At 40.6% G+C, this 10,276-nt stretch overlaps 2 protein-coding genes across 2 annotated transcripts; both read right to left on the reverse strand.

The window, feature by feature from the left end:
* Positions 1-171: 171 nt before the first annotated feature.
* Positions 172-6,829, reverse strand: LOC115143151 (actin-related protein 2/3 complex subunit 4). The gene is made up of 7 exons (XM_029683267.2): positions 6,691-6,829; positions 5,725-5,805; positions 2,366-2,484; positions 1,630-1,741; positions 1,200-1,295; positions 809-979; positions 172-722 (listed from the first exon to the last, which is right to left on the reverse strand). The coding sequence occupies exons 2-7, from the start codon at positions 5,725-5,727 to the stop codon at positions 717-719; spliced, it is 507 nt and encodes a 168-aa protein (XP_029539127.1). The 5' UTR covers positions 5,728-5,805; positions 6,691-6,829; the 3' UTR covers positions 172-716.
* Positions 6,830-7,917: 1,088 nt separating this feature from the next.
* LOC115143152 (histone H1.10) lies at positions 7,918-9,104 on the reverse strand. Its single transcript, XM_029683268.2, has one exon. It carries the CDS (start codon positions 9,035-9,037, stop codon positions 8,453-8,455), a length of 585 nt encoding a protein of 194 aa, XP_029539128.2. The 5' UTR covers positions 9,038-9,104; the 3' UTR covers positions 7,918-8,452.
* Positions 9,105-10,276: the final 1,172 nt, after the last annotated feature.

A 10,276-nucleotide genomic window follows, 5' to 3' on the forward strand; every position in this document is an offset into this window, starting at 1 on the left:
AAACCTGGCTGGCACATGCATTTCCCCATGATTAAGTTCAAAGTCAGAATGCAGTAAAAAGAAATAAGTCCCATGTAGGAATTCCCCCCTATGTAAATAGTTCATGATTCATTAATTAAATAATGTAGTGTAATGTCTTTCATCCATAAATAACACACCAAAATGCAAACAAACAATAAAGGGGTTTATTCATCATCACTGCCAGCACTATTATTATCATCACAATAATTTCCATCAATGATAGGGTCTGCTCTGTATGTATTAAGACAAGAAACAAGTGCACCAATTCATTTTTCCTCAGGTTTGAATGCTTGTTGTAACAAAAACATAGCAAAAAAAGGTGTGCATATAATATTTATATAAAAAAAAAGTAAAATAAACTGTTTACATTATCAAAAAAAAAATCTGAATTTCCCTGTGCTCATTAATATTGACTAGGGTTTCATTTTAAGGACCCACCCTGATTTTAAAGCTTTGTTCTAAAAGCAGAAATTAAATGAGGCTTTGAATATTCATTATGTACAAACATCAATATTTTTGAGCACAGAGATACCTTAATGAAGGGCCACACCCCATTGGTCTGACGGGTCTTTACTTTTTTCGACTGCGATTGACTGGTCACACTTTTGCCCCTTCTCTCTCTGTCCTGTGATGTGCACCCTCCAAGAAACCATGTTGACAGTTGTGATCAGCGTAAGGAATGTTTGGGAATTTTCTTAGAACTGCGTAAGTCAAAAACATGGATGTCAGGTCAAATGAAAACTTCTAGGTGAAAAGACAGAAAGTAAAAGAGACAGACAGGACTCACGTTTTTGAGGAACTCCTCAGCGACGATACGGGCCCTGGCATTGACAGACAGCTTCATCTCACTGATCTCCTTGTCGATCTCTTCCATGAAATGGATGACGAAGTCCACCAGCTTGTGCTTGTACATCTGCTCTGTGTGGAAGTTGGTGATGAGGAAACTGATGTCATAGCCCTGCGGACAAATGAAGGAGAGGGGGAGAGATAAAGGAGGAGAATGATGAGTAAACACTGAGGCCGTTTTGCTCTTTGCACTGCCAATTGTTTTGTATGTAAATATTTTATTTGAAAGTGTGAAAATATGACCGCTTGAGTTCCCCAAGAGGGGAACAAACATTATCCTAATGTTTCAACTCAAACTGTTGGTTGCACCACCAGTCCCTCTCATTTCTCACCTCCACTGGTTTCCTCCTCAGGATGAAGAAGTTCTCTGCTCTCATCATCATGAAGCGCATGAACTTATGGCACAGGATCTTCTCAATCTCATCTGCCTTGAGGGACACAGCAAATCACACAGCAGTCAGACTTAGCACCCACCAATCACAGGCTACAGCTCTAAAAGCCAGCAATCATACACCAGGTAGTAAAAAACAACTAATCACAGTATACATTTCATGTCTATGACAAACCAGCAAACAATCATCCTCATATAACAGGGGGAAAAGGGTACAGCTGAGCTTACATCTCTGCACTTCTGTTAGGGTAACGACAATGACGGAGAAAAAGATCCCGAAATATGAATAAAGCATGAAAGTCACCTAAATCAAGCATGTCAACTGCACCGAAGGACAAGTTAAACACGTTGGAATAAGTAGTCTCACTGACCTGCTTGACAGCGATGCTGACTCGGACTGAGTTGATGGAGCCCTCGATAAGAACCTTCTCCTTGTCATTACGACTGATGATGACTGGCTGCAGCAGCAACTCTTTACTGCTCCTGAGGGGGATAACATACACGTGCTAGGTCAAACACACTCTCCTGAGGGGGATAACATACACGTGCTAGGTCAAACACACTCTCCTGAGGGGGATAACATACACGTGCTAGGTCAAACACACTCTCCTGAGGGGGATAACATACACGTGCTAGGTCAAACACACTCTCCTGAGGGGGATAACATACACGTGCTAGGTCAAACACACTCTCCTGAGGGGGGTCAAGGTCAAACACACTCTCCTGAGGGGGATAACATACACGTGCTAGGTCAAACACACTCTCCTGAGGGGGATAACATACACGTGCTAGGTCAAACACACTCTCCTGAGGGGGGGATAACATACACGTGCTAGGTCAAACACACTCTCCTGAGGGGGGGGGATAACATACACGTGCTAGGTCAAACACACTCTCCTGAGGGGGATAACATACACGTGCTAGGTCAAACACACTCTCCTGAGGGGGATAACATACACGTGCTAGGTCAAACACACTCTCCTGAGGGGGATAACATACACGTGCTAGGTCAAACACACTCTCCTGAGGGGGACAACATACACCTGCAAGGTCAAATACCCGAAAACACACACTATCCCGCACACAGACAGACACACAGGGACTCACCGGACCTCCACCTCTGGCTTGTTGTGGCGCTCCACCACCTGAGAGGAGAAGTTCTCCAGACAGAGGGCGGCCTGCAGCGTGGCACGCACAGCGTTGAGGTACGGGCGCAGAGTTGCTGTCTGAGGGAGAAAGAGGAGAAAAAAAAGTTAGAAGATTTTACCTTTATTTAACTAGGCAAGTCAGTTAAGAACAAATTCTTATTTTCAATGACAGCCTAGGAACAGTGGGTTAACTGCCTGTTCAGGGGCAGCACGACAGGGGATATCTCCCATACACTCCACCAAATACCCCTACCACGCTTTACTTAGCTACTATAACGAAGATGCCCCTTCCCTAAATCCTATTTTACATCCAAGAGGGGGAGTGAACTGGACCGCAGCCTCTGCCTCTTACCACCAAATACCGCCTCACTCCACCCTACTATCCTCTAAAACTATTAGCTAAAAAGGCCCTTACCCTTATTCCTACACCACCACCTCTCCTTACAAACTGAGGGCAAAAGTACTGTCAGGCATGCAGGCCTAGACCTGCAGCTAAAATTCTTGGCATACTGTGTCTTCCATAGCAATGGCTCATGGTTGGGCTGACAACACAGCTCAGCAGTACGTATTTGATACTGCGGTTTCTAAAAGCTCAACACTGGTTTCACCATCCCAGAAACTCAAACACAGTCAGTAAAAACTCAAATAGGCCTAACAACCCAAATGCAAAACAATAATGTTGACTGTGGAACATGAGTGAAGTCACCATTAAATTGATATATCCAGGAGTCCCTCAAATGGAAAAATAGGAAGTATATTGACCACGAGTACAGTGCATTCGGAAAGTATTCAGACCCCCTTTTAATTTTATTTAACTAAGCAAGTTCCCCCTTGACTTTTTTGATTACAGCCTTATTCTAAAATAGATGAAATAGTTTCCCCTCCCTCAATCTACACATAATACCACATAATGACAAAACAAAAACAGGTTTTTAGAAATGTTTGCTATGTTTTACATTGAATAATGCCTATAATAGATAAGGATGGTGTGTACACATTGGCTCTGGCCTGGGGCCAGTCGAGTGCACTGCCACTACATGCATTTTCAGAATGACAATATCTAGCTACTTCAATCCAGTCTGCATCTGATTTGGGCAGAGAAAACATTTGATTTGAAATGTTATTTGTCACATGCGACGCATACAACAGGTGTAGTAGACCTTACCTTGATCCTCACTCATTAAAAATAATTTTTAAAAAAATATATTTTAAAAAAACTTGCTTTTAAGTAAGAAAATATTTGCAAACTTTTTTTTATTTTTATAAACTAAAGTAACACAATATAACAAGGTTATATACAGGGGGTACCGGTACTGAGTCAACGTGTAGGGGTACAGGTTAGTCGAGGTAATATGTACATGTAGGTAGCGCTAAAGTGACTATGCATAGATAATAAACAGCGAGTAGCAGCAGTGTAAAAAAAGAGGGTCAATGCAAATAGTCTGGGTAGCCATTTGATTAACTGTTCAGCAGTCTTATGGCTTGCAGGGTAGAAGCTGTTAAGGAGCCTTTTGGACGTAGACTTGGCGCTCCGGTACTGCGCTGTAACAGAGCAAACAGTCTATGACTTGGCTGGCTAGAGTCTTTGACCATTTTTAGGGCCTTCCTCTGACACCGCCATATATAGAGGTCCTGGATGACAAGAAGTTTGGTCCCAGTGAAGTACTTGGCTGTTCGCACTACTCTCTGTAGCACATTGCGTCAGATGCCAAGCAGTTACCATACCAAGCTGTGATGCAACCATGCTCTCGATGGTGCAGCTGTAGAACTTTTTGAGAATCTGAGGACCCATGCCAAATAATTTCAGTCTCCTTAGGGGGAATAGGCGTTGTTGTGCCCTCTTCACGACTGTATTGGTGTTTTTGGACCATGATAGTTTGTTATTGATGTGGACACCAAGGAACTTGAAGCTCTCAAACCCGCTCCACTACAGCCCCGTCTATGTTTTTTATTTATTTTTATTTAACCAGGTAGGCAAGTTGAGAACAAGTTCTCATTTACAATTGCGACCTGGCCAAGATAAAGCAAAGCAGTTCGACAGATACAACGACACAGAGTTACACATGGAGTAAAACAAACATACAGTCAATAATACAGTATAAACAAGTCTATATACGATGTGAGCAAATGAGGTGAGAAGGGAGGTAAAGGCTAAAAGGCCATGGTGGCGAGCTAAATACAATACAGCAAGTAAAACACTGGAATGGTAGTTTTGCAATGGAAGAATGTGCAAAGTAGAAATAAAAATAATGGGGTGCAAAGGAGCAAAATAAATAAATTAAATACAGTTGGGAAAGAGGTAGTTGTTTGGGCTAAATTATAGGTGGGCTATGTACAGGTGCAGTAATCTGAGAGCTGCTCTGACAGTTGGTGCTTAAAGCTAGTGAGGGAGATAAGTGTTTCCAGTTTCAGAGATTTTTGTAGTTCGTTCCAGTCATTGGCAGCAGAAAACTGGAAGGAGAGGCGGCCAAAGAAAGAATTGGTTTTGGGGGTGACTAGAGAGATATACCTGCTGGAGCGTGTGCTACAGGTGGGAGATGCTATGGTGACCAGTGAGCTGAGATAAGGGGGGACTTTACCTAGCAGGGTCTTGTAGATGACATAATGATGTAAATGGGGGCGGACATTTCAGTGGGCAAGTCTTACTGCAACCCTATGTGTGTGAAGTGCAATTAAGAGAAATCTAGACTTTGGACCTACCTACTGCAAAGCAAAAATAATTCAGGCGAGATACAAGTGCATAACTAGCTATAGTTAGGTGGTGAGGACAAATGAAAGCAAATGTTGAGACAGCATACCTCTTAAAAACCTAGGCTGGCTGCCTGAGATTAGAGATCTCTGCTAACTAGTTAGCCTCTTCTACCAGCTTATCTTCCATTATTTTCAATGTGGCATGGGGATCTTTACTCATGGCAATCATTTTTTTTATATACCAGCTTGATTGATACGTAAAATTACAGACGTGAGCTCCCTGCTTCACCATTACAGATTGCTAGCTAATAGTTACCCGAAAATGTATGTTTATATTTATGCATACATTTGAAAGGATACTTTAGTTTACAGTATTTGGCACTAACTTCCAAACTAACAAACTAACCTTGTATCTAGCTACATCACTGGCTAAAAACAGATTCTCACTTTTGGGTGGGGATGCTAACTGACGTTAGCTAAGCTAGCTAGCCACCAAACCAAATCTAGCAATAAACATACACATTAACGCAAGCAAGGCTCGACATACTGCTCATCGTATGACTGATGTTGAAATAATGTCGAAATGTCTTTATTTTTATTGTAAAAATGATAGCTACATTCTCTTACCATTTCTCTGTATCCGCTGGGGGAAGACGGAAGTACACTTACCAAGGCTCTTCCGTGACCCTCTGCGCTCACTGGAACACACTATGTACAAAACTTCATAGGGGAGCCTATTTCGTTAAGACAAAGATTTTTCCATACAATTAATTGTTTGAATGTAGCAGACAAACATGTAATACTTGTATTTTTTTAAAAGTAATTGTTGGTGGTTTTCATTATTTGGTTACACAATTTCCCAATTTACATAGGATGAGAACAGTTTGATAATATAATTCACAAGCAGCAACATTTTCATATAAAATAGAATTCTGATTTATTTTGGGTTCTCTCATTCTTCATATGAGAACAGTACTCAATCTAGAAATGGTTAAACTGAATGATAAGGATTTTTGTCTCATTATTCTTATCATTCTAAAACGTGTTTGACTGGTGTTTTCTTCCTTATAAGGTAAAAGGATCTCTCCACTATTTTGCCAATAGGGGGGAAATTTACGAAGGTCTGTTTCCATAATCTTAGTGTTTTATGGTACAATAATCTGATTCTGTATTATTAACGATTTAATTTTGTGATTCTAAAAGAGCTGCAGTGTGCAAGCTTCTGCTCCAGAGCCAGATTCTGTCCCATTAGATATTTGCATTTGTTGAGTGTGCAAGCCCCATGTGTAAATTGACTTAAAACATATGATCTTTGTACCGTTACACACTTAAATTGCCCTGTTGTGTAATTAGCTCTTACACTCAAGCCGCCACTAAATACATGTCATGTGAACTGACAACAGAAGAGAATGAGACTCTGAAGATGCTGTGTAGTAATAGAAAAAAAATAGAATGACAAACCAAATAAATATGTAGGCTACATGTATGCACTGCAGAGGCCCGTTGGTGGCTTGACAAGTTAAGAACATCAGAACATTGAAAAATGTATATAAATTAATGTGTCTGCGTTAATGTTCATAAAACTCCACAGACCTGCTCTTGCACAGTGGAACCCAGAACGATATGTGACTCCTTGATTACAGCGACACCATTTTGCCGAGGACACCCAAACCAGAGTAGCCACCACAAAGCCCAAGAGCCTGACCCTTTCTGGAAGTTGCTGTAGCCCTGCTTGGGATATTTAGCCTATATTGGCTATTGGTTGAGACGCAGGGCCAGTTCTAGCTTGGTAGGCTATGTCGAGGTGGGAAAATGGAAATTGGGCCAAGTTGGAGATAATGCATTTAGGTTATAGTTTCTAAAATAATATATATATTTTAGAGTTTGAGATGCATGAATACACCACACTAAAAGCTAGATTTGTATGGCTGTTTTAAAATGAATTGCCTGCACATTAACGATTTATGTTCACTACTTTATTAAATCTATGAAAATCAATTATATACATTGATAGTCCACCGCTCTGTTTGATTTTATTCTGAAATAAGGTATATTGTAACCATGTGTTCAAGCTAATCAAATCAAAGTTTACTTAGCGCTGTCATTTTAGAACCAAGGGTTGCTCCAATCATTCACAATAACACCAAGATCCTACACCTAATAGTCCTACTCATCACAAACAGATCACTTCTCATAATGGTGCTCGTTTAGTAAAGTTAGATCAAAGCTTAATGTCTTGCAAGATCACATAATTAGCATTTTATGTAACATAACCAAATATAGCGTAGCATAGCAGGCCTATTGGCTAATGTCAACGTTACACCTAACCAGATTTTAGGATGGTTAGCTGTGTAGTTAAAAACTGAGCCACTAGGCAGGATATACACTTTCAATGAAACAAAATACAAGATTAACAGTTTGTTAATACCATGTGCCCCAAATGACTGAAGTTTTTTGCTGCGCCACATAATTAGATCTGTCTGCTAATACAGGACAAGGGCCCAGTGCATTACATTTGTATTTTTGATGTAATTATTTTAATTAATCCCGATTTTTCAGGGGCGCTTTTAGCATCCCTTCTTCCGCAGCTATGAGACCAACCAGAAAATATGAAGCTGAACAATATGGGGAGAAACTCAGAGATTTCTTGTCTCATTGAAAAACAAATGAGTCCAACATGCATAATTAAATATAAGATACTCAATAGCATTCTGACATTGGTCTATGTATAGTAAACAGACAGTGTAGGAAATTATCCTCACATTCAAATCGAACACCTTAAATAGAAATGTTTATGTTTGTCACAAAATGCAAAAAAGACCGTTTTAAGGTATTTATTTACAGAGATTAACAATCACTTCAATGCCACGTGTACCGAAGAGACAATACAATGCTCATCAAATAGACCTAGTCTTTTAATTAAACCATCAGTTTCTCAGAATTACAAATACACTTTCGCAATGTTGTCAGCCACCTCGAAAAGAATGAAGAGCCACGATTAGGATTTCCTGGTCATATCCGTAAAGGGAAACCTTTGGGTAAAAGTAAAAACATATTTGTTACAATGTAACATTTTGTAGCAGGGCATCTCTCTAACTGACATGTGACAACATAAAACTGGGGGCGTTGCCTGTTATTCAAAGCAACACTACACTCATGGTCCCTCTGACAATACGCCACTGAGCCAATCATTGCCTTGCAGAGAATGAACATAGAAAACAACTTTTAGCCTATAATAATCCGTTGATTATGCATTGTATGCCAGTGAAACCAACCATGGAAGAAAAAAAACTACAACAAAAGATGTGTAAAAATAAAAATCTCAAATAAAGTTCTGTATTTGATAGCGACTAGGCTACTTCTTCCTCGGTGATTTGGCTGGTGGCTTGCTGGCCTTCTTCGGCTTCTTGTTCTTCTGTGCAGCGATCACCTTTTTGACACCCAGCTTCTTCATTTTAGCCGCGGGCTTCTTTGCATCTGGTGCCTTCTTCGGGCTGCTCTTCGCCTTTGGCTTGACGGTTGCCTTCTTGGTAGTCGATGCTTTGGCAGTTTTCGTGGTGGTCTTGGCTGGCTTGGACTGAGTCTTTTTCGGTACTTCTTTCGCGAACTGATCTTCATTGAGCCTGAAGGAACCGTTCGCCCCCATGCCCTTTACTTGGATCAGCGTGTTGTTGAGTACCAGCGCTCGGATAGAATACCGCAGGTAGGTTCGCCCATTCTGCTCATCAAACCAGCTTGCCTTCTTGGCTTCATTATAAATTTTTACCAAAGACGAACCGCTTCGCTTATTCAACGTTTTGACAGCGTCTAGCACAAGAACACTGTATTTGCCAGGCTTATTCTTTTTTTTCTTATTTTTCTTTTTCTTGGCTGGTTTAGGCCCATTTGCCACTGGAGCCTCCTCCGCGTTTATAGTCACCTCCACCTCGCTTTTCACCATGACGTTTACTTTGAAACCAAGGTGAAGTTCTGCAATGCACTGTTATCACCGTCGGGTTTGCTGTGAATGTGGGTGTGTGGTGGATTGGCTTGGCTATATAACTACCAAACGGACGTGATTGGGAACAACAACACAGAGTGCGGAAATGGTATGTTGGAATATGTGCTTTTAGATTTTTGTTTGGAGGTGATTTTATCGTAATTGGACAGGTCATTATTTTATAACCACCAACTTTTCTGAAGCCTAAGCGATGCATTATGTTCTGTATTGCGCTCACATCAGTCCATGTCGAAATCTCAAAGAAAACAGTGAATGAGCAGAGGGCACTCCACACACGCAGCTCCAAATAGGAGGGGGGCACCCACTTCAGGAGAAAAATACTTGAAAACGGTAAATTATTTGACAAAATACTACTTTCAAATCAACAGTGTAGAGTATGGCCATTCGAAATGGATCAATGATATGCCGATTAAATGAAATACCACTGCAACACAAAACGTTTAATTCATGTAAACTAACACAAACGCCCTCGCGTGGCAGCCTATTGACAAATCGAGATTTATTCCCTATCATGCGCGGCACCAATACTATTAAAAGGATCGGTCCCTTTTTATTTTCCAATTTTCGTCTAAAATGACATACCCAAATCTAACTGCCTGTAGCTCAGGATCTGGAGCAAGGATATGTATATTCTTGATACCATTTGAAAGGAAACACTTTGAAGTTAGCATAAATGTGAAATCAATGTAGGAGAATAACACATGCGGGTTTTTTTTCATCATCATTGAAATGCAAGAGAAAGGCCATAATGTACTATTTCAGGTTAGGGGCAATTTAGATTTTGGCCACTAGATGGCAGTGTATGTGCAAATATTTCGACTGATTCAATGAACCATTTCATTTCTGTATAAAATGTTGTATTAAGACTGCCCAAATGTGCCTAATTGGTTTATTAATACATTTGTTCATTATTGTCCACCCTGAAACAATCACATGGAATTCTTCCACTGTAATGGCTACTGTGAATTGGACAGCAGAGTTAGATTAACAAGAATGTAAGCTTTCTGCCCATATCAGATATGTTTATGTCCTGGGAAATTTTCTTGTTACAACCTCATGCTAATCCCATTAGCCTACGTTAGCTCAACTGTCCCTCGGGGGGGGGGACACCGATCCTGTAGAGGTTAATTGACCCTGATTATAATGTATCAGCATTCCTAACAAATCCAGTTAATGCAC

This window comes from Oncorhynchus nerka, linkage group LG15 (genome assembly GCF_034236695.1).
Source record: "Oncorhynchus nerka isolate Pitt River linkage group LG15, Oner_Uvic_2.0, whole genome shotgun sequence".
Taxonomy (NCBI): Eukaryota; Metazoa; Chordata; class Actinopteri; order Salmoniformes; family Salmonidae; genus Oncorhynchus; species Oncorhynchus nerka.